The sequence below is a fragment of the Sesamum indicum genome, linkage group LG2 (assembly GCF_026168435.1).
Source record: "Sesamum indicum cultivar Baizhima isolate 11 linkage group LG2, ASM2616843v1, whole genome shotgun sequence".
Lineage (NCBI taxonomy): Eukaryota > Viridiplantae > Streptophyta > Magnoliopsida > Lamiales > Pedaliaceae > Sesamum > Sesamum indicum.
Window position 1 is genome coordinate 988,716 of NC_142658.1, and position 22,036 is coordinate 1,010,751.

General features: G+C 35.9%; 6 protein-coding genes across 15 annotated transcripts; 4 read left to right on the forward strand and 2 right to left on the reverse strand.

Annotated features, from left to right (window-relative positions):
- The first annotated feature begins 2,367 nt into the window (after positions 1 to 2,367).
- On the forward strand, positions 2,368 to 6,777 carry STOP1 (C2H2 and C2HC zinc fingers superfamily protein). 4 transcript variants are annotated; one of them, XM_088877574.1, is made up of 3 exons: positions 2,368 to 2,601; positions 2,685 to 2,740; positions 5,118 to 6,777. In XM_088877574.1, exon 3 carries the CDS (start codon positions 5,312 to 5,314, stop codon positions 6,629 to 6,631), a length of 1,320 nt encoding a protein of 439 aa, XP_088733700.1. In that variant the 5' UTR covers positions 2,368 to 2,601; positions 2,685 to 2,740; positions 5,118 to 5,311; the 3' UTR covers positions 6,632 to 6,777. The 4 variants fall into 4 exon arrangements, with proteins under 4 accessions (XP_088733700.1, XP_011097108.2, XP_088733698.1 ...); XM_011098806.3 differs by lacking the exons at positions 2,368 to 2,601; positions 2,685 to 2,740 and adding an exon at positions 2,772 to 3,321 and having other exon boundaries at positions 5,046 to 6,777; XM_088877572.1 differs by lacking the exons at positions 2,368 to 2,601; positions 2,685 to 2,740 and adding an exon at positions 2,773 to 3,321 and having other exon boundaries at positions 5,103 to 6,777.
- Positions 6,778 to 7,161: 384 nt separating this feature from the next.
- LOC105176110 (forkhead-associated (FHA) domain-containing protein) lies at positions 7,162 to 10,871 on the reverse strand. The gene is made up of 6 exons (XM_011098818.3): positions 10,467 to 10,871; positions 9,646 to 9,860; positions 8,506 to 9,546; positions 8,125 to 8,260; positions 7,674 to 8,047; positions 7,162 to 7,573 (listed from the first exon to the last, which is right to left on the reverse strand). The coding sequence occupies exons 1-6, from the start codon at positions 10,771 to 10,773 to the stop codon at positions 7,289 to 7,291; spliced, it is 2,358 nt and encodes a 785-aa protein (XP_011097120.1). The 5' UTR covers positions 10,774 to 10,871; the 3' UTR covers positions 7,162 to 7,288.
- A 643-nt stretch (positions 10,872 to 11,514) lies between these two features.
- On the forward strand, positions 11,515 to 12,939 carry LOC105176118 (dolichol-phosphate mannose synthase subunit 3). 4 transcript variants are annotated; one of them, XM_011098844.3, is made up of 4 exons: positions 11,515 to 11,653; positions 12,080 to 12,204; positions 12,296 to 12,403; positions 12,601 to 12,939. In XM_011098844.3, the coding sequence occupies exons 2-4, from the start codon at positions 12,103 to 12,105 to the stop codon at positions 12,661 to 12,663; spliced, it is 273 nt and encodes a 90-aa protein (XP_011097146.1). In that variant the 5' UTR covers positions 11,515 to 11,653; positions 12,080 to 12,102; the 3' UTR covers positions 12,664 to 12,939. The 4 variants fall into 4 exon arrangements, with proteins under 4 accessions (XP_011097146.1, XP_011097138.1, XP_020547720.1 ...); XM_011098836.2 differs by having other exon boundaries at positions 11,547 to 11,705; XM_020692062.2 differs by having other exon boundaries at positions 11,579 to 11,734; positions 11,850 to 12,204.
- Positions 12,940 to 13,184: 245 nt separating this feature from the next.
- Positions 13,185 to 15,677, reverse strand: LOC105176139 (phosphopantothenoylcysteine decarboxylase HAL3a). 4 transcript variants are annotated; one of them, XM_088877850.1, is made up of 4 exons: positions 15,500 to 15,677; positions 14,405 to 14,441; positions 13,970 to 14,313; positions 13,185 to 13,629 (listed from the first exon to the last, which is right to left on the reverse strand). In XM_088877850.1, exons 3-4 carry the CDS (start codon positions 14,309 to 14,311, stop codon positions 13,339 to 13,341), a joined length of 633 nt encoding a protein of 210 aa, XP_088733976.1. In that variant the 5' UTR covers positions 14,312 to 14,313; positions 14,405 to 14,441; positions 15,500 to 15,677; the 3' UTR covers positions 13,185 to 13,338. The 4 variants fall into 4 exon arrangements, with proteins under 4 accessions (XP_088733976.1, XP_011097200.1, XP_011097175.1 ...); XM_011098898.3 differs by having other exon boundaries at positions 13,970 to 14,441; XM_011098873.3 differs by lacking the exon at positions 14,405 to 14,441 and having other exon boundaries at positions 13,970 to 14,314; positions 15,500 to 15,676.
- Positions 15,678 to 16,370: 693 nt separating this feature from the next.
- Positions 16,371 to 18,213, forward strand: LOC105176177 (DNA-directed RNA polymerases I, II, and III subunit RPABC5). Its single transcript, XM_011098910.3, has 4 exons — positions 16,371 to 16,486; positions 16,602 to 16,660; positions 17,423 to 17,517; positions 17,998 to 18,213. The coding sequence occupies exons 1-4, from the start codon at positions 16,451 to 16,453 to the stop codon at positions 18,021 to 18,023; spliced, it is 216 nt and encodes a 71-aa protein (XP_011097212.1). The 5' UTR covers positions 16,371 to 16,450; the 3' UTR covers positions 18,024 to 18,213.
- Positions 18,214 to 18,359: 146 nt separating this feature from the next.
- Positions 18,360 to 21,946, forward strand: LOC105176187 (GRAS family protein RAM1-like). The gene is made up of 2 exons (XM_020691836.2): positions 18,360 to 18,901; positions 18,992 to 21,946. The coding sequence occupies exon 2, from the start codon at positions 20,495 to 20,497 to the stop codon at positions 21,866 to 21,868; it is 1,374 nt and encodes a 457-aa protein (XP_020547495.1). The 5' UTR covers positions 18,360 to 18,901; positions 18,992 to 20,494; the 3' UTR covers positions 21,869 to 21,946.
- Positions 21,947 to 22,036: the final 90 nt, after the last annotated feature.

Sequence of the window (22,036 nt, forward strand, 5' to 3'; positions counted from 1 at the left end):
GTAAAATTATGTTTAATTATACAAACATCTTCTGCACGTTACAAAATTTACAAGTACGCCCTTCATTCAGTCGTGAAATTTTATCGAAACACTTCTTCACTTACATTATACCAAGACTAACCTCAGAAGTGTCCGATGTAATTTACCCATTTTGATGGGGTTGGTTTAGAAATGCATGTGGAGGAATATAGCAAGTCATTGGGGAAGATTCAAAATGACAACATATTAAAGATTGTCTGCTGTTTTCATTTTGATTTTATTCCCTTTTGGTAGCCAATAAATATAGAAAAAAAAACAAAACAAAAAGAAAGAATATATTCTTATGAAATCCTATCCACCGACTCAATAATTTCTCCTCATCCTACTGCAACATCACTATTACATCATTTATGGTTGCTATCGAAATAGGATTAACGGACTGATTTTTGAAAAAAAAAATTTTAAAATTGTAGTTAGAATTAAAATTTGTAAAAGAAAATAAAAACAGATAAAAGCTAAATTAGATTGTTTTGTTAGGTACTTTTAAAATAGACTTAATTAATTAAAGAATGTTTAATTTCATGTGTTTAAAAAAAAAAAACTAATTTTGCTTATATTTGTACTTGCTGTTTGTCAATAATAATTATTTTTAATTAAAAAAATAAATTTTATTTCAATTAATATAACATATTAACTAATATATATATAAATATATTAGATAAATTATAAATTTGATTATTGTTAAATTATTTAAAACTCGAATATACTATTTTAAAAGTAAATTAAAAAAATAAAGTTGAAGCAAGATCATTATAATAACGATAAAATAGCAAAAAATAAAATAAAATTTATTTACAAAAAAATCAAAACAGCTAGCAGGCGTTAAAATATTTTTCTTAATTTTTTCGAAGCAAAAACTAGCATCTCAATCACTACGAAAATATTTTTTGTAGTAAAAAAATTGAAAAACATTTTTTTTTTCAAACTCGTACTTTTGTTTTTCGTCACGACTCACGAGAATTAAATGCGGGTGTGAGAATTTAGGTTGTATATTATTTTGATTGAAGTTGCAGTTTGACACGAAATTGAAATACAATTACAATTTTGTTATATGATTGCTCTAAATTCAACAAAATTAGATTCCAATTAGAATTTCAAGAATTAAAGTCAATGGTCAAATTTGGCACCTATTTCTTTTTAAATTTTTTTCCTCGTGGATGTTTTCTTGTGTCTGCGTAATCTATATTAGTATAAAAAATAACAGTCACTTCTCACTCACAAATCACGATCTATAACACCACAATATAAAATTTTAAAATACCAATTATATTTTTAAATATATGTATCAAATGGTCCATGTCATCTTTTAGTTGACGATATTATTATATTTATTCTCCATTGAACTCATGTTGATTACTTGCATCAAGCGAGGCAATGGGGCCTAATTTAATTGATGAAATTAATGTCTCATGACCATAGAGGCCGTCAGTTCGAACTCCACTATATGCGTGGGATGTTGTTCTACTATATGGTAGGTATTGTTTAAATTTCATTTATCTGGTATTATTGATCATGATATGATTGTTGTAATTGTTTTCAGTAGGACTTTAACCCATAACATCAATTTATTTATAAGACCTCGACTTTAATCACTATACTAAACTATCATTGGTAAAATCAAAATTGTTATTTCAACTATTTAATACTAATAATAACGATCGTCGTATATCGTTTTGTGTTACTATAAAATGAATATTGTTATTATATATATGGTATGACATTATTGTAGTATGAAAATATTTAATATAGGTATAAAAAAAATTCATTGACAATTTAAAATAATTAGGGTAAATTATGCCTGACATTCTCTAATATTAAATTTAATTATGTAAATATTTTATATTTTTTTTATATAATTATAATAACACCTCATAATGTTGTAATTATAATTTATATTGATATCTGTTAGGATTCAGAGGTAAAAGTTTATACGAACAACTCTTGAAATAAATTGCATTGACACCCTAAAATACAAATAATTATCTGGGATAATTACATTTATACTCTCTTATATATGATCTATTTACAAAATATATCTTTATCTTTCTCGTAATTATAGAAACTACCCATGGTAGTCCAAAAAGAAAAGGGTAATTTGTATATGATTTTGATGTTATTGGGGTGCATGTGTGATCTTTCGAAAAAATTAAGGTGGTTTGTATAAATGAAATGGACGTTTTTAGTGGATGTATGTTAATTTTGAAAAAAAATATGAATGATTTGTGTAAATAGAGTATAAGTATTGGGGGGAAAATGTGATTATCCCTAATTATTTTGTGCAGTTATAAGTTGACTTGCCGCGGCAGAAGGGACTCCTTTTTCAACTTGCAAGTGGCGTTTCTTTCGGGGAAGGCTCCGGCGACCTCGAGTATCGACACTCGACCCCTTCCCCCGAGAGGCGCATCCCCCCAAAACATTATTTTACTGCATTTTTTATTGCTCCATATGTACTCCAACTGTCTGTTTAATTTACTAACCCAAAGAATTATGTGAGATTAAGTGTGTCTGCCATGAGTTGCTTTGCGTGATTTAGCAAATCTGTGGGATGTGGGAAGCATCCAGGTTGGTGGGCATCTACTCACTCACTCCCAGATCAAGCGTGTAATCATTCAACTTTCTTTTAATTTAATATTTTTCTTTTGCAGAAGACGACAGATGAGCTTTAAGGCTTTGTTTGGGGCGTGATGAAGTTTGTCCGCAGGTTAGAAACTTATTCGTAAACAGAACATGTGATGATGGTATCATGCAGTTCTTTCATTGGATGGGAGTCGAGAAAGACAAGAGTAAGAGGAATTTGAATGGGCTGAATTTTCTGTAGTCAGGACACCAAGTCAGATCATTTGGTTCAATTCTTCGTGAAATGAAGAATCAAGTTTAGTTCTTGCGGAACTCTTAAGAATACCCCAAACGCGGCCTAAACATGGATAAATTAAACAAGAAGAAGAATTAAAAAAAGAAATAGAGAACTTCATGATTTAGCATTATACTTATTAGTGGCCCCAAAGTATCAATTTCTTTTTAATTGAAAGGGATTTGAGAGTAAGTGGTCCCGTGAGAGACAGGAGAGACAGGACTAGACTTCTTGGAACCACACCAAAAATTATTGACCCAGATAAATAGGAAAAACAATTACAGGGCAAAAGATATAATAAAATAAAAATATGGACATTACTGAAGCAGAGATGGGGATATATATGGATTGACTTCCTTCTTAGAACCCCTTTCTACTTTTAAATCATCGACTCACAACAGGGAAATAGCACCCGGGCTCTCTTTAGTCTGGTGAGTTTCTATCTATTTCGTTTGATATCTATTGGATCAATGGTTTTCTGCTGTTCTTTCTTTGTTTGCTCTGCAAATTCTTGATATCTATTCTCCGACGGTTTAATCGTTTTAGTGCTAATGTTTTGCTTATTTGTTCTGGTGATCTTTGGTTGAGAAACTAAGTGTAACAATAATCTTGAATGTAATTTTGGGCTTGTACCTGACCATTAGTATGAAGGAGTTGAAGAAAGATGGAATAAGCAATATTTTGTATATTTCTGGGAATGTGAGATGATTTAGGATCTTAGGTCATGTGAGTTCAATCATAAAAAAGATGTCTTTGTCTCTAGTTGTATTTTTCATTTTCTTGTTTTTTTGGGGGGTGGGGGGTTACTAGTTGCTTGGGAAGGAGCAACTGATGATTGGTCATTTTATTGCCCATGCATTCCTTTGTGGGCAGAAGTAGTTAGGATTGAGCAAAAATGATTCTTGAGTCTTTTCATAACCACAGGTTGGGGGGCAGGGTTCGTGGCTTTGTGCAGCCTGAAAAGGAGAAACCTACACTAAGTTGTTGGGTTTTAGTTGCTAATATAGGAATAATCGGAAAGATGCCATTCAGCTCAGCTAGAATTACTGTTCATAGTTATTACCAACTGGTGTGGCTGGCTGTTCATTCTTTTCTTCTCTTCTCCTATCTTTCTTTTGTTTTTGGTGTGGGAGTTGCTATGTTTTGCCTGAACATCTTGGGAGGAAAAATCGAGGATTAGTGACTTTTTGATGTTGGCTGACCTAATTTGTTTCCTCTTTCATGATATAGCTAAACATCACTGCAAGTAAAGAGCAGGAAAAAAGAGCATAAGCATTTAAATATCTCTTGATTATTTGTTTTAAACTTATTTCTTTTGGCATTTTCTTTCAATTTATATGGCTATATATGTTTCTCCATGTTGTACTTGAAAATTTTAACTTTATACTGCTTTCGTTTAGAAGACAACACGATGGAATCTTTTATGTACTATTTGACTGCTGAGTTTTATTTATCTTTTATGGTGGTTTGGTATATACGTGCCTTGTGTTGTATCTTCGTTCCATTGTTTTGAAATATTTTTAAGTTCTTAGATCCTGTTCGGACTAAAAGATGCCTAGATCGCTATTTGTTAAATTGTTTTATTATTAGAGGTTGAGGATGGAATTGTATCCTGTGTAGCTTGACCTGGAAAGGAGACACCCAAGTTTGCACTAATTATGTATATTAGTTTGAAAGCTTGATATTCGTTCCTTATATTTTGAGGATCTTCTGACTGAACTACGATTCACTGTAAGCCTATGAAGTTCATCCATACTGAAGTTTTAATATTCTTTTTAAAATGTGTTTGAACTTATTCCCTTTGGAAATTTTTCCAAGATAAACAACAATTGGTTTCTTCAGCATTACTCTTCCTTCACTGCACTGAGATCCAGTTCCAAGTTGGAGTGAAAAGGATAGATAATTGAGGTTTGCTTGTCGTTTTGGGCTGATAGTAGTTTTTATCAACACATAATTGGTAAACTATGATGGTTATTAATGTTATAATCAGGTAAAATTAATTCATGATTTTTGTTCATTTATTCATCTTCAATAATTTGTCATGTACTTTCTTTAACATCTACGAATTCTACATTGTGTAAATTTTTTCAACATATATGTTGTTAGCTAATAACCAGCTAAAACTTTTGCACCTTTCCCGCCCCATGTATTGCAGTTTTAATATCACCCATTTGGTACTTGAGAAAAACTAACTAAATTATGGACCCTGAAGAGAGGCTATGTGCAGATACATGGACAAAGTCTTCATCGGGCTGTGAATCACTCAACACGCCTCCAAACATTAGAATTTTCACCGATTTTAATTCACAACAGCAGAAGTGGGCAAATTCATCATTTCTGGTTCAGCAACATTTTCCTGATTTCAATCAACCATTTGGAGCTCAAAATACCCTTTCTTGTAACGTGAATACCCAGAAGCAAATGAGTGATCCTCAAGATAAGCCGACATGTGATGCTCATGAATCAAGTAATACGCAAGATTGGGATCCAAGAGCAATGCTGAACAATCTCTCGTTCCTGGAGACGAAGATTCATCAGCTTCAGGATCTGGTGCATTTAATTGTTGAGCGTAGAGGTCAAGTTACAGGTCGAGCAGATCAAGTTTTGGTTCAGCAGCAGCAGCTTATTACTGCTGATCTCACTTCAATTATAGTTCAACTAATATCTACTGCAGGGAGTCTTCTACCATCTGTAACGCAAACCCTTTGCTCTGGAAGTTCAATTAGCCAGCTGGGGCAATTTGCTGGAGTAACGAATCAGTCAGCGGGAGTTTTAGATAATGTTCCTCCGCACAATAACAATGTGAACAAGGTGGAAGATAACTCTGATTTAACAGGTTATTTTGGGGCTGAACAGAACTGCCCCATTGAAGACCATGAAATGAAAAGTGATGATGATGCTGATGAAGGAGAGAACTTGCCTCCTGGTTCATATGAAATTCTGCAACTTGAGAAGGAAGAGATCCTTGCACCTCACACCCATTTTTGCACGATATGTGGAAAAGGATTCAAGAGAGATGCCAATTTGCGGATGCACATGAGAGGTCATGGTGATGAGTACAAAACGCCGGCTGCTCTTGCAAAGCCCAATAAGGAATCCAGCTCTGAGCTAATTCTTATCAAGAGGTATTCCTGCCCTTATGTTGGCTGCAAGCGCAACAAGGATCATAAGAAGTTTCAACCTCTAAAAACAATCTTATGTGTGAAAAATCATTATAAGAGAACCCATTGTGACAAGACTTACACTTGCAGCCGCTGCAATACGAAGAAATTTTCAGTCATTGCAGATCTGAAAACACATGAAAAGCATTGCGGCCGAGATAAATGGCTTTGCTCCTGCGGTACAACCTTCTCCAGGAAAGATAAACTTTTTGGTCATATTGCCCTTTTCCAAGGCCACACCCCTGCTATTCCTATCGAAGAATCTAAAGGATCTGCTGGTCCATCTGATCGAGGACAGTGCAGTGAAGCAACAAATAAAGTTGAACAACTGGAATTCAACTATAAGTTGGATGCTCCAAGTCGAAGTGCATGTCAAAATGTCATGGATGTGGAAGGGGCTGGGGAGGATCCTACAAGTTATTTCTCACCTTTGGGTTTTGACACAAGTAGCATGAGTGGATTCCACGAATTTCCTCGACCTCCATTTGAAGACTCAGAAAATTCATTCTCTTTTCTGCTTTCTGGGGCTTGTTACCCTCCAAAGAATGGGAGATATACTGGCTCAAATGATCTGGAGTAGGGTGATTCTGGTTCTGTTGTCATTCTTTCTGGGCCATTGTTATTTTGTACGCATGGGCTAGTTCATTGACATCAAATAAAATTTTCTTTAACAGCATGTACCTTAGAACATCATTTCATGATAATTTATTTCCCTTTTCATTCTAATCAAGTGAAAAAGGCTACTGATTTCTCATTTGCAGATGCCACTCGTTTTCTGGCATGCCTGATACTGCATCATTTTGGTATTCGCTCATGGTATTCAAGAAGCAGCCACCTATGCAAATGATTGTATAACTGATTTGTGAAGAGCTATTTGGTAGTTTTCGACAATTCTGCATCAGAAGTTGTTCGCTTATGGTTCTAAATAACAGGAGGTTTTATGTGCTGATGATATGACATTGACCACCAGCTTACATTCAATTTTCTGTTTGAGCTTAAGGTTCATCTTAAGTTACGCAAGTACCTAAGGCATTGCCATTAAATCTTTTCACTGTAGTTAAAAAGTAGAAGCAGGACTTCCATTGGAAATTAAGCCTCAGCCACCAAAAATAGAGAAACACCGAAAGCAAGAGTAATAGTGAACATTTGGAGGAGAATGCAGTTCTTTAAATGCAATGAGAAATTGAGCTACATTCCATGTTTGGAAGTAATTTGTGAACAAGATTCTAATTGGATCCTAAATTTGATATATAGAGCGGTTTTCAGCAAGTGGGTTTGGACTGACTGGATTGATCTGCCTGAACTTGGAATTATGCAGCAGTATGAGCTTCAAGCCCTTTGCACCATCTCCAGACTTTGGCAGCTTCTTCGAAGGGCTGGGATAATATTTTTCCTTAAGCACAACATCATCAACACAAGACCAAGTTGGTCCTATCGGAGAACTGTCTGAATACAGAAACCTCGATGAAAATGGGTTCACAAGACTCGCACGGAACTCCTGTGCAGTCTCACAAACGACACCCTGTACCAAAAGGTAGACAAAGCCATAAATGAATTAGGCAAATTCCATTGTATTCAAAGTACTCTTAGTGGAAAATTGTACTCAGTGTAGGTTCCCTTACTTCTGCCATAGCCTTGATCTTCAGCGTAACATCATCACTAAGAAGGACAAGTTGTCCATTCTTCCGGGTTTGTTTAAAGAAAAGGGCACATTCAAGGATATGGTCTGCGGTTGTTGGAGTGACAATTTCCTGTAAACTATATGGAGAGAACGAAATAGAGCCAACAGGGAATGCACCCTTGTCCTCACTGGAGCAATGGGGAGAAGCAGGTGGGGTTGGTGGAATAAGCTGGCATTCGTCTGCTGAACTCTGTATATGAATCCACCATTTTGCAACAGCCATACATTCTTCAATCCATTGCAGTGCTGCGGAAACCTCAGTCATTCTTGTGAAGAAACTTCCACGCCTCAGCATGCAATCAAGTTCCCTTACAACTGAGAATTAAAAAAAGAAATTAATTAGTCGCCAAAGTCAAGAATCAAGTATCCAGAGGTTAGAGACAGATCATTACCAATTCTAGGAATAACCAAAGTAGTCCCACGAAGACCTCGCAGTAGCTGCAATTCCTTCCTTGACTTCTTATTCAGGAAACAAGCAGTATCTACTACAATAATCCACCTGTTCTCTACCACCTTCATAGTATTATTCTGCAAAAGTTGCATAAAAAAATATTTTAAAATGCAGCAGAACTTTGACACTTAAGTATGAAGAAGAGTTAATGGTGAAAAGAAGCTGTCCATGAAAAAAATGATGTCAGATAAACATACAGAAATATTCCTTAACTTCGCTGTTTCCAGCTTTGAGTTTAATTGAAGAAAAATAAATAAATTATAGGCTCAATTCACGTTAGTTTTTTATTAATCACACAAGAAAAAAGGCCAATTAAACTTACATGTGAATGGTGAACCTGTACAGCGTCAGGATAGTTGATAAATCTGCTACCTCTCTTGGTGTCCTCATGAACTGAAGGTTTTGAGCTGGCCTTATTTTTGTTACTAGTGGACTTGACAGGCAGAGGATTAAAAGGGTCCCTATCTGCTCTAGCCTTCAATACAGCCAGCTGTTTCTTCGACATGCCATGACTTACAGGTCTTCGTTCCTGAAGAACTTGTCGATGCTGACCTGCTTTATCCAAAGTAGGAAGCATGGTTCCGTTTTGATACATGTTGCTATTAATAGTTGACTTCAAGGGCGATGATCCATACGACATTGGATGTTTAGCTTCTTCTAACTCTCCAGTGTTCTTCATGGACCTAAGTAGACTCTTTGGAGTCATATTCTCTTTTTCTGGAGTGTAAATTTCTTCTTCATCCTGATCCACGCTAGAAATAGAAATCTTTAAGATTGATTCACTTTTCAAAGTTTGTTTGCCTTTGCTCTTCAAGGATCTAACCAGAAGAGAACTTGGAGAGATATTCTCCTTGTCTGGAGTGAAAGTTTCTTCATTATTATTAGGACTAGCACACTGATCACTTAGAATTGATTCACTTCTGTAATTTTCATGGATAAGTGATTTAACCTGCGAGGTCATATTAATCCTTGCACAGTTTCCTCTGCTTCGGCTGGTTTCAATCTTTACACTTTCAGGTTTCCCCCTCCTTGACCAAATGCTCAGTCCTGCTTTTTTGTCTGAATTCATCCCAGAAGTCTCTGTACTCACTGCTCTTGGTGTGCTATTTTCTTTTTCAAATTGATATATCTGGCTACTAAAGAGTTCATTTTCTTGATTGCATATTCCAGGTGAACTGTTGTTCACTGCTTCCTCATCATTGGAGAATGAATAATTCAAGTCTTTAGCAACTAGAGGAGCCATTGGACTCACTTCTTGAATAGACGAACCTAGGTCCTCATCCGAAAATAGCACTTCTAGCCCTTCCATGTTGTCCCTCAAAGTCTGAACATGATATTTTCTATGAGACAAGCTATTCTCATCCTGGAAAATCAAATTCAGAATATGAAAACAGTAATTCAGACTTCACGATAGCCATATTTGTAACAAGATATCCTTTCAAGTAAATTTACTATAATTGACCTGATCCATCACCCCTTCATCTTCTTCTTCTTCGATTATGTCTGCAGCGTCCAATTGAGGCATAAATGGCTTGTCTAGATCATAAGCAGAGCTGAGTGGAACCCAATTGAGTCTGTACAACCTACTCGATGCCCCAAGGCACAACGTATCACTGTCATTTAGTTTCATCCTGACACCTGGCTCAATCCTCTTTCCAGAAATCCAAGTCCCATGTACTGAAAAAGAAAGCCCACCAGATCACCATCTAAGAAAATAAAAGGATAATCTCAAAGGCACATACATTACATAAATATACTGATTGAACTTTTAATATGCTGCACACAATATTATATGCTGAACAAGAACCAAAGAGCATATAATCCCAAAGCTGCATCTGTTGTCAACCACACCATCTCAATCACAAAGTGTCACTAGAAAAATCAATGCAACTTGAAAGACACACGGATAGACATCTGGGTGCACATCATGCACTGCTAGATGCAAACATTGCCGATTAACTTGAAAGGCCTACAATTATCTAATTTTTGAACTTTCTGTGCAAAACTGATGAACAAAAGCCGCATGGGAATTCAAACAACAAATTCAAGTTAAAAATATAGAAAGGGTGAGGATTCTAGAGAGGGTTTGGAGTACATATCGAGAAAACAAAACCCAAGTCCAAGAAGCAAATTCAAAAACATAGACTATACACGGAAGGATTTATATCATAATCAAGAACGGTTAAAGAATCAAGTCATATGAGAAAGCCACCGCCAGAACATTTAACATGACACAGACCCATACATGCTAAAGAGAGAGGGGTTAAGAAAAAAAGAATTCACCAGAGGACAAATCAGTGACACAAAGAGAACGAGAAGAGGGATTGGAGTGAATGCGAAGGTGAAATCTGCTGATACTGGGGTGCTCCAACTTTATATTGCATTCGGGGTGTCTTCCCACCAGCAATGTCTCTTCCATATCGGGTTCTTGATCGGCATTTTCTGCCACTGACAATGAAGACGAAGGAGAAGAAGTTGAAGGTGGGTTATCTAAAAGAAAGATATTCTTGAGGATACAATTGTTTTTCAAGACTGTAAATACTGGGATTTCCCTCTCCTTTGGTTTCGCATGTTCTTGATTCTCAGCCATTGCAGAGAGAGAGAGAGAGAGAGAGAGAGAGAGAGAGAGTATGTATGGCTGGTGGGTTTTTGGCTATTGTTTTCTTGAAATATAAAGGGAGGGATTCAGGGGAAATTTGAATGAATCTTGAAAAGGGTGACCGTTGGACCTTATTTGGAATTGCTTTGCTCACTGTGAAACGGCTCCCTTTTCTAATTTGTGATTTTTCAACTTCATCGTCAAACATAAAACATAAAATAAAAATATTTATCCTTAAAATTTCATATAACTATATAGTGATCCTATAATTTCAAAAATTATATTAGATATTCTTAATATTTTTTTCAGTTTACATTCATTAATTAAAATTTTCTGATTTTAACAAAATTTATAAATAAAAATTTATATTTCATGATCCACTGACTTATTTCCTCATTCTATGTGTAGTTTTGGTTAGAAAAAATTATTTGACTAACAATGAGTCAATTGGGGGTAAATATATTCATTCAATTTTTTTAATATTATTAAATTTAATTAATTTTGATTAAAGAATGAATCTATCTATTAAACGAAAATAAATATATAAAATAAAATTTTTCAAATTATTGGGGGCATACATAGAATTATGCAAAATTTCAAAAAAACATATTGTAATTATTCCCATTTTTTTTTTTTTTTTGCTTCCAAAGAAAATATTAATTAAAATGAATACTTTTAAATATAAACACCAATAATTTATTTTTTTAATCTCTTGAAAGGAATGATTAATCAGTTATCATCATTTAACAAAATATTACTGAATAATTTTGTCGTTAAGATCTCCTTTGGGTCTTGCATTCTTACCCGCGAGAAGCAAATTAGGGCAAAATTCCCAAATCCCAGTTCGAGAAGGACACAGAAGAAGTTAAAGGTAGCTGCTTTGAGGAACTTCGGCCTTTCTTCTCTTCTTTCTAGTCTCTTGAGTAAGCTCTTTTTCAAGTGAATGATCTAGGTTAGATTTTCCTGTTTTTTCGGCATTCTTTTGTTGATCTTCTTTTATTGTTCAGAAAGTTATTCTGTTCCGCAGTTCTTTTTCTTTCTAATTTTTTCTTTTTGTCGAGTTACAGAAGTTTCATTACCACAATGCAAAGAGAAGCTAAAATACTTGATGGAATCGATCTTTCGGAAATGGAAAATCCCCACTTTGTCGGAAAAGAAAAAAAATCCAAATTATCTGCGACTTGAAGCATGCAATTGATGGATTTCTCAATTTTTTTGAAATAACATAATCTGGGTTTTACTGCTTATAGAAGATTTTGATTTCTTGGTTGTCTTATGGTTTATTGGGGACCGAAAGGGAAGACAAATACTGCACATCAAATGAAGCATATAGTGAAGATCATGGCATTGCTGGTAGCCATGTCGGCTCTTTGGATTAGCCTATTGCAGTCATCTAAAATACCCGAGAGCTATACTTGGTTGGTGAGCTTTCTTGCTGTTTTCTTCTGATTTTCTATTGGTAAATTCTTGTTCCTGCATCCTCACTGTGCTGCTGTCTACTTTTCTGTATCAGCTGCCTCTCTACTTCATTGTATCACTTGGGTGCTATGGTCTGTTAATGGTCGGAGTTGGTCTGATGCAATTTCCGACTTGCCCGCATGAGGCCGTTCTATTGCAACAGGTTTCTTCACATTTCTTGCTTCAAACACTTTCCTAGTATTTGCAATTACAAACAACATGTGCTTGTTAGTATGTGCTCTTCTGGTTTTGGAGGCTGGATATGGTTAGAATGCCTCTGGTCGATAAATGACTCGTAAAAGCAGATTCTTTGCGGTGTTGGGTTGGATGAAAAGCTGATATCTTTACATTGTCTTCTAGGATATTGTTGAAGCAAAGGAATACCTGAAGCAAAACGGGGTGGATGTTGGGTCCAACCCATAGGTATATTTGATCAGAGCACTGCAAGATTTCATTGTTTTGGAGGTACCTGCAACAAAGAATTACTAGTTGAGCAACACCATCTACACAGTACACCGACATGTCGGCTTAGACAGATTTGTCATGAATTTTTGGCTGAGATTGTCTAAAAGTTTGCCACTTAGACTGATATAGTTCGGACAAGAAAGTTTTTTGTACTGGAAATGGGCAGCACGCTGTAGCTGAGTCGGTGGATGTTTCTTTCTTGAGATGGGAAATTTGGAATGTCTTGTTTATGAATTGTTTGTCCTTTTTCTCCTCGTAAACAATCCAATGACCATTATCTATCTACACTGCCTAAGCGAATCTCTATATTGATGTTAATCCTGTAACCATCTACCATGGTGAATTTAACTGATTGATTGTAGTTTTGGCTCATGCACCCAAAGGCAGATAAATGACTCAGCTTGTCCGTGCCTCTCGGTGGACAACATTAATAGGAGAATATTTTTATAATAACATGAAATTTTAAAAAGTGAAGAAAGTAAGATAAACAGAATCACTTGCAAATTTCAGGTTGCAGCTTTGACACTAACACAGATTTTTCTGATAAAGATGCTATTCGTCATTCCTACAAGGTGAGAAACTTGAGATACACTAGTTTCCATTTATAGAAAAAACTTCTGAAATAGATCATGGCTAAACATTGCCACCATTTGATTGTTCTCTATTCTCATAGAAAATTCGTACTGTTGAATATATCAAAGAAGGCTCCGCCATTGCACCGTTTCCATAATCTCCACAGGCTAGCCTCTTTGTCACTGGTGGGATAAGCGAAATCCCAAGATCATCAATCACCATGAGATGGCGTTCCGTGAAAGGGTTGTTCCACATGAATGTATTCATGGCTGGTGCCACAAACATCGGTTTACTATAGTCCCATGCCCGGACGATGCAGGTCAGCAGGTTATCACACAAACCTCCCGCAATCTACTTAAAGACAAAAGACAACATTATACAAAGTTTAATGAAAAAAATAACATCTGATTGCTAGCATGAAAAAGTCACTCAACAGAAGTAAATGCTAACTCGAATCAAGTTGAAAATTCAAGCAAATTTACTTGGTGAGTTGAATTATGCTATATTAGAGTACTGAACACTTATTCTTAACAATATGGACGCAGAATTACAAAGCCAGTGATTTTGAAGTGAACACTGCACCAGAAATCTAGCCTAAACTTACTTACTCTGACCAGCATATAACAAAAGAGAAGATGGATTGTGATGTTAACAGATAACTTTAAACAACTATAACCACAAACATTGTTACCTTCCCTAGTGTGTTTGCTGACAAAGGTGCAATGACCATAATATCGGCCCATCTTCTTAGCTCAATGTGTAGCACATTATCGCCTATTTTTTTCCACATGGACCATTCATCCTCGTCAGTATAAACAGTTACATCCTTGGGAAATGATACTCTGTCAATGAAATGGAGTGATGCCTTGGTAGCCACTGCTTTCACTTCAGCCCACTCGGAAAAACAATGGCAAAGATTAGCAAATTTTATTGCGGCCACACTTCCACTGGCAGCAAGCAGAATGCGAGGCTTTCTTGTGGCACTGTTTGGTTGATACAAATTCATCGCAGTTGGAGGTTCTGGATGTGCCATAACCTGTTTGTCCAATAACAACAATGTGAATAAGCCAGTAATTACATGATGCGCAAGAGAGTGACGAAAAAAATCTGAAAAGAAAGACATCTTCCTCAGTAGTGCAGCTGCATAACTTGCCAACAGGACACTGCAGGCAGGTGACATAAATGTCAGGCTCTCATAATGTCATCCAAAAAATAAAAATAAAAGGAGAACAAAAGGATAAAAGAAAACAAAAGCTCTATATTCTTGTCCATGAAGCCCTAATTAATTCCATATCTGATGATGTGTGAGGAGATAAAGGCTATGTCGCCGACAGAAACTAAAAATTCCTTCAGTGTCCTCCAAAGTGAGGGAACTAATGCATATTGCCATTTACTCAATGCATGAACTCTACCTTACCAATGTATCTCCAGTCAGCATAAAACCTTTGACTCCTATAAAGTCATTGCTTCAGTTCTCCAACCAACAAAATAACTAATAAATAAATAACAAGCAAAAGTATTTCTTTCTCCTTTTTGTTCTTATATTGCAGCAGGAAGCATGCTGGGAGAGGATATGAATGTATCAAGGCCCGTTGTTCCTTGTCCCTGTCATTCGCTGAAACACAAATAGCAGAAATATCCAAAAAAGACAGAAATCACGGAGCACAGAAGCTACTGAGTTCTATAAGTTCTTTATCTGCATCCACCAAATTGAACTAGTCTTGAGGTCATTTTCACAAGAAGATTGGAGACTGCTGGAGATTTCATCTCCCACACAAAACTATAAACATTCAAAAAAACAGGATTCAAGCTGGTTTTTCTTCTTATTATACCGTGCCGTCGCCAACTTCACACATAGAAAAACTTTAACAATGTAGCAAAAAGAGTTATGGGTTCACATATCAAATTCTACATGTGTCACCTTGACGAGTGTTAAACATACAACAGATCCCACACTTGTGCATCAACAATTAAGGCAACACTAAAAACTAATACCATCACAGAAGCCAATTCTAAAGACAAAACTGAGAGAAAAGCCAGAATTCATACGAGCTCACCCACACAAACCGGGAAAACTAAGCAAATTGCACTAAAAATCCGTCTGTTAACTCAAATAAACACCTTACAAAGAGATAAACTAATCTAAGCATCCAAAAAGAGACAAATTAAGCCTGTTGAAAGAGAAATCAAGAATCGCATAACAGGCCAAGTGGAAAAGTACCTCAGAATCAAGGGCTGACAGCGAAACCCACAATCGAAAAATTGAGGGAAAACAAGCTCTTTAACTTGGGCAACTTCCAACTGCTTGTTTGTGCTCAAGATAAAGATTCAAGTTTTACATTTATTGTCATAGAAACATAATTAGAGATGCCTTAAAAATTTTCGGCGGTTCATAAACATCATCAACCTGCCAACGCTTGATTACACGCTTTTATATTTTGAAAAGAAATAAACGCTTTTTCAATTAGCTTTTAAAGGCATAAATAATGCTAAAAGTAGGGTAAATTATAGTCATCTCTTCTAAAATTTGACATAATTATAAATATTTTTTAATATTTAAAAAAAATTATTAATATCTCTTGATATTAGATAAAATTATATAATTTTTGAACAAAGTCTGAAAATGTCTATTTCGTTGGTGTTGTATTTTTTTTAGTAACAATTTTGAAATTTTGTAGAAAAATTGAATGAGGTGTATGAAATGCTTTTATAAATTCTAAAATGATTATCCACTTAATCATAATTTTTTAAAAAAAATAAATAAAATTATAATTCATACTCCGTAAGGATATTTTAATTGATTTAGTATAAAAAATGAATAAAAATCTAAGGCATATCAATAAATGTTGCTAGCTGTTAGACTGCTAAAATTACAGCGTAGTGATAATTTTAAAAAATAAAAAAATTATAATTATGTCGAATTTTAGGAGAGTTCACTGTAATTTAACGTGTTCTAAAAAATATGAAAAACTTAATATTGGGCTAGTCATCAAATATGAGGCCCAATTTCGTCGTCTGAAATCATGTAAACGGCCCAAAATACTTTGGGCCATTTATTTTCTATAAAAGCCCAAGCCAGGGGTAAATATATATTCGGGGTATTTGAAGAGGCGAGCAGCAAAGAAAGCAAAAAAGACTTCAATTTACGGGACTGAAACCCTAGCTAGTGAAGATGATCATTCCGGTCCGCTGTTTCACATGTGGAAAGGTGATTATAGATGTTCTTTTCTCTGAATTTTGTATCTTTGGTTCTGAACTTGTTTTGTTTGCTACTGTTTAGTTAAAAATCTGTTCTTTATTTACTTATTTATTTTGAAAACTAGGTGATTGGAAACAAATGGGATATGTATCTTGATTTGCTCCAGGCTGATTACAGCGAAGGGTGAGGTTTTTCTAAATTCTCTATTTTCCTGGGTTTTCTGGAAAAGGTTGTTAAGAATTTTTTTTTTCTCTTTTTAAGGAAAAAAATATTATAGCAACTGAGTTATTTGCTGTATGTGCATGTTAAACTGTTAATAGTTGGAGCAGTTTGGTGGGTTAAGTGTTGAAAAATTTTGTGCATATGTTAGTAGTGCTTTTGAATCTATGTAGTCGGACTTCTTCAAGCATTTAATGGTGTGAATGCATGAGCTTAGGAGGTTTAAGATGTAAGTTTGGTGTATGACATAAATAATAATTTTTTTCCGCTTTTTATTTCAATTCTGTTTGTTTATTATTTCCTTAAGAACCTTATTTTGTGCTTAGAAATGACCTGATGATCTAAATATGTTGTAAGATGTAACACGCAGTGTGCCAATTGGTCGTGTTGCATCATGTCTTTCTTCTGGAAAAAAGATATTATCAGTTTGAGAACTTTTTCTTGTTTGGTGTAATAGGAGAAATGAACTATGTTTCTAATTGGATAAATATCTAGCATAGGTATGGTTTTGTATCATTTAGGTTATTTTCCTTAAAATAAAATGAAGACTGATTTTTATTTGCTTTTCCTTTGTCAAAATCAAGTCAAAGCTAGCGTTACCTTGGCCATACCCTCTAATTCAAATGGGATGGGGGCAGTAAACAATGAACAAATTTAATTCATTTAATCATTCTCTTTTTGGGGTGAAGTTGGAGCTATTGATCTGTTAATGATATTGTTATGCAGAGATGCTCTTGATGCACTATCTTTGGTTCGCTATTGCTGTCGAAGAATGCTGATGACTCATGTTGATCTCATCGAGAAGCTTCTTAACTATAACAGTCTCTCTCTCTCTCTCTCTCTCTCTCTCTCTCTATCTTGCGCTTTATTTTTTAGTTAAATTTGTATGATCTGTATTTTCACAATGCCCATCTGTTTAATCGATTCGGTGATTTCATGTGGCTTGAAGTAATGGAGTTGGGACTGCATGCAGATTGCAGTCTTTTGCTTGCTGAGTAACCATTCACCTGTGATCTTGAGAAATGTACTGCTTATGAGCGGATAATGACTTTCTGGTTAAAACACAGGCCAAATAAGATGTGACTACTAGAATTCATTAATGTTGCACTAGGCATCACTGATCGGATTGCTTTGGCATGAACAGCTCATTATGAAATAAATGGATGATTAACAATCTGTACTTCTCTCTCTTGAATGCTAACAGGGTTCCTTCAGGTTGATATAATATCTTACTAAGGTGACTGCTCAATTATTTGAACTCACATGGCTCTCTTCTTTTCTTTTTGGTTTTACTTTTGCAGCTTTGGAGAAATCTGAAGGCAGTTGACACGGTGCAGAAAGTGTCTCGGAGTTTGTTATCTCATTTTCCCTCAGCGTGGATCTTTGTTTGTAATGTGGAAAAACAATTTTTAGTTGGGGAGGATATGGAGTGTGCATTTTGGACCATACCGCCATTGTTGGGAATTTTTGCTATCTGAATATATGATGCATTAGCAAAGGAAACACGTTATTTTTCCTCTCCTATGTGCATATTACGTTCATCGTTCGATCAAGTTATAAGCTGATACTTAGGAGAGATTATGTTTGTATGCTTAACTTTGTGCCCTCAGTTCTTTTTCCCTGGCATCCTCTCTGCCTAGTTTTTACCTGTAACGGTGGCGTGCAAAATCATTGAATGAATTGAATAATTGCAATAGATCTCGGTGTGAGGTGAGATTCATAAGAATCAACTCAGGGTCCAGTTTTTATCTCGCTTTCGTTATAGATAAATATATACCCATACTTAGACTTGGGTGTGGAGCTGGTCATCATCTGTGCTATTGTCACCATGACCCTCTTTTATTTACACTTCCTATTGCATGTTTGATGAATTCTATGTCAACATGAAGCCACATTTTGGATTAGTCGACTCGGATCCCCTCCACCATAAGCTTGAAGGCATCTACAGTATAGCTCCATGCAAAAACTATACAAGAAGCATCCTACAGCAGATGCGTTTGAATGTCGAGTTGGATGATTTTGGCAGTTTGTAGTTGAAAATAGTGGGATACAATACCTTTAGAATTGAGACGAGACTAAAGAAAATGAACCCCTTTAGCAGAAGAATTGAAAGCAGGCAAAGACAATTTTGACGTCCACTTCAAAGTTCTCTGGCAAAATCAACGTGGGCACAACAAAATAGAACTTTCTATCCCCTTTTCTGAGGTAAAGGATGTCTCTACTTGATTTCTTCCCTGGTGTAAGTGGGTAGAGTATGATCAAGAATTCTGCCATATGTCAATTTCTTGGTTGCAGAAAAGAACTATTGGCAAAATACATAAATGAGACACCGATTGGTACCTGCGATCATGTTTTACTATGCATTGCATCCAAGGCTGTCGGCTTGTGCTTCATTAGGCGGCCCCCGTGCATATTCTCAATATAACAAGATTCTCAGTGTTGCAGCCGACAACCTATGCATGCTGTTAAGTTGATTCATTCAAACAGCACTCCCGATGATGGAATATTCAATGGAAGTACGTCTACCAACTCTCAGATCATCGCTGTAATTGGAGTCTGCTAGTTAATTTTCGAGAAGTAGTTCTGACAAATGGAAGAAGACAAGTCTAAAACAGTCCTGAATTACACGCTATTCTGATCTCTTGAGCAGAGTCTAATGTTACTAAACAAGTGGGCTAGAAAAAATTTCCACTGTAAGCATCGAGAAAACTTGTCTTAGATGCCTCATCGAAGAACCCATCCATCCTCGTTTGTCTGATCTGTAGCCAAACAACTGTACGCGCATTTCATTGATATTTCTGCTGAATCTTTAATCTGATATGTAATATACTTAGATCTATATGAATAAAAGGGTATTCAATCGGTTTGTCATATCTTGGAAAGGATCAGCTAGAATAAAGGTTTCTCCAGAGAACATGCCTGAAATATTTGCTGGAATTCAGGTTGCTTTGTCTATTACTTGCACACAATATGTATATACCTCCAAGCACATAAGTTGAAGCATCAACTGACAAAAGTTATGATTCTGTTGCCGGATAACGACAGAATTCCATCAACATCATTAGGTACCGTATATTCTAATTATGTTGCTGATCACGAGTACCTTAATTTGTATTTTAAGGATAATCAGTTATTTAATATAACTGCTGAAATATGTTCGACTTACAGAGTCATGTGAACAGATACCAGTTGGTCAGTAAGATATACGTGTGTGCATGAAAAGCACTGTTTGATGTATCAGCACATAAAAACTTGCTCACATTTTTCTAATTAGATTGTTACATAAGATGTAGAATTCAATGGCACATTCCAACTTCTTTTGTTCTTTTCTGAACAGGTATACTAATTGACACAGAAGAAAGAATCTAGAAGTTGAATAAGATTAAATTTGTGCATGTTGGACAAAGTCTATTTTGGGACGGTTGGATGCTCAAAAATTCTTCCTTGCTGTAATTTGTCGACTGCATATGTCATTTCTTGACCTCTCCGAACTGCCCAAAAATACAAATACTCTCTTCATAGTGTTCAAACAATGTAGTCTCACAGATTCTTGACCCTTGAACACTGATTTATAAACAGGAAAGATACCTTATAGTTATCATTCTTGTCAACTTTTACGTTAAAAAAGCTAGATTTGATTCCATCTCTCTTGTAATGAACTTGGCTGTATCCTTACATGAAAATCTTCTTCCCTCCTAGTTTTATTCCCACTCTGTTCCTTTCTGTTGAAAGCAATTTCTACATCTTTTTGTTTTCATCTTTCGTCCTGAATCTTTCTCTTGATTTTTTTTGTTTCGGATGGAGGGAATAGATGAGGAGGAGTTCTTGAGCCTCAGACTTGCTGTGGACACATATAGCAGTCATGAGAGGAAGAGGAAAAGGAAGAGAAGGGAAGCTCCAAATCACTCGGATTCGACTTGTGATGAAGGTAAAATATTTGCCCTCCTTCAAATGAGGGAACAAATGCTAAAGCTGGATCACAAGAGAAAAGATGGAACTCATGCAGATGGAAGAGGACTTCATTTGATTCATTTGCTGCTCATATCTGCCACTTCAGTGAATGAGAACAACATCTGCAGAGCTGTCGAAAACCTTTGTGAATTATACCAAAATGTGTGTTTGACAGGAGACTCAGTCCAAAGAGTTGCTGCCTATTTTGCTGATGGACTTGTGGCCAAGCTCCTCACTCGGAAATCACCGTTCTATGACATGATAATGAAAATCCCTACTCCTGATGAAGAGTTCTTGGCATTCACACAACTCTATAAGGTGTCACCATTCTATCAGTTTGCTCATTTCACAGCAAATCAGGCTATTCTTGAAGCCTTTGAGAAAGAGCGGAATACTAACAATAGGGCTTTGCATGTAATCGATTTTGACATCTGTTATGGCTTCCAGTGGCCCTCTCTCATGCAATCCCTATCAGAAAATGCAACTACTACGAATCGGATCTTGCTCAAGATTACAGGGTTTGGCAGAAGCATGGAGGAACTTCAAGAAACTGAATCAAGACTAGTGAGCTTTGCTAAAGGCTTCCGCAATCTAGTTTTCGAGTTTCATGGCTTGGTGAGAGGCTCCAAGCTTGTGAAACCAAAGCAAAAGAAGAATGAAACAGTTGCTGTCAACTTAGTATTCCATCTGAATTCATTGAACAGTTCTTCAAAGATCTCAGAGACATTGAAGTACGTCTATTCGCTGTGTCCTTCTGTTGTAGTTCTGGTGGAACAAGAAGGGAGCAGGGACACTCACAAGTTTTTGCCAAGATTCATGGAGTCATTACATTATTTTGCAGCTATATTTGATTCATTGGATGACTGCCTGCCACTTGATAGTGCTGAGAGGTTGAGTATTGAGAAGAACCATCTGGGGAAAGTGATTAAGTGTGTGATAAATCATGATGCGGACAATGACTGCTGTCCAAGATTTGAGAAGATGGAAACATGGAAAAGTAGAATGGAGAGTTATGGTTTTTTGGGGATTAAACAAAGCTCAAAGTCTGTAATGCAGGCAAAACTGCTGCTGAAGATCAGAACCCATTCTTCTCCAGTAAAATTTGACGGAGAAAACGATGCAGGTTTCCGAGTTTCTGAAAGAGATGAGGGCCAAGCTATTTCTCTAGGATGGCAAGAGAGGTTTCTCATAACAGCCTCTTCTTGGTGCTGTAATGTATGATATAAACCTTTTTATCATATTCTTTTGTTCTTTCTGCTGATAAATCTGACTTCATCTAGCGGCAAGTAGACTTGCTTATATTGAGATAGTACATTTATGATATTCTTGTACTAAACAAGACATGCCATGATTTTGTGGTTGTTCTACACTTATCCAGAAATTCAAATT

Excerpts from the sequence above, each read along its gene's own strand:
- LOC105176177 (XM_011098910.3), top strand. The coding sequence starts at position 16,451 with ATGATCATTCCGGTCCGCTGTTTCACATGTGGAAAG. Across the intron at positions 16,487-16,601 it reads GCTGTTTCACATGTGGAAAG|GTGATTGGAAACAAATGGGA; the intron begins GTGATTATAGAT and ends TTTGAAAACTAG. Across the intron at positions 17,518-17,997 it reads GAAGCTTCTTAACTATAACA|CTTTGGAGAAATCTGAAGGC; the intron begins GTCTCTCTCTCT and ends TTACTTTTGCAG.
- LOC105176187 (XM_020691836.2), top strand. The coding sequence starts at position 20,495 with ATGGAGGGAATAGATGAGGAGGAGTTCTTGAGCCTCAGACTTGCTGTG.
- LOC105176110 (XM_011098818.3), bottom strand. The coding sequence starts at position 10,773 with ATGGCTGAGAATCAAGAACATGCGAAACCAAAGGAGAGGGAAATCCCA. Across the intron at positions 9,861-10,466 it reads TGTCACTGATTTGTCCTCTG|TACATGGGACTTGGATTTCT; the intron begins GTGAATTCTTTT and ends TTTCTTTTTCAG. Across the intron at positions 8,048-8,124 it reads TTTGGTTATTCCTAGAATTG|TTGTAAGGGAACTTGATTGC; the intron begins GTAATGATCTGT and ends TTTAATTCTCAG.
- LOC105176118 (XM_020692061.2), top strand. The coding sequence starts at position 12,058 with ATGGTTTATTGGGGACCGAAAGGGAAGACAAATACTGCACATCAAATG. Across the intron at positions 12,205-12,295 it reads CCGAGAGCTATACTTGGTTG|CTGCCTCTCTACTTCATTGT; the intron begins GTGAGCTTTCTT and ends TTTCTGTATCAG. Across the intron at positions 12,404-12,600 it reads AGGCCGTTCTATTGCAACAG|GATATTGTTGAAGCAAAGGA; the intron begins GTTTCTTCACAT and ends ATTGTCTTCTAG.
- LOC105176139 (XM_020692060.2), bottom strand. The coding sequence starts at position 14,458 with ATGTCACCTGCCTGCAGTGTCCTGTTGGCAAGTTATGCAGCTGCACTA. Across the intron at positions 13,630-13,969 it reads CAGCAAACACACTAGGGAAG|ATTGCGGGAGGTTTGTGTGA; the intron begins GTAACAATGTTT and ends GTCTTTAAGTAG.
- STOP1 (XM_011098806.3), top strand. The coding sequence starts at position 5,090 with ATGGACCCTGAAGAGAGGCTATGTGCAGATACATGGACAAAGTCTTCA.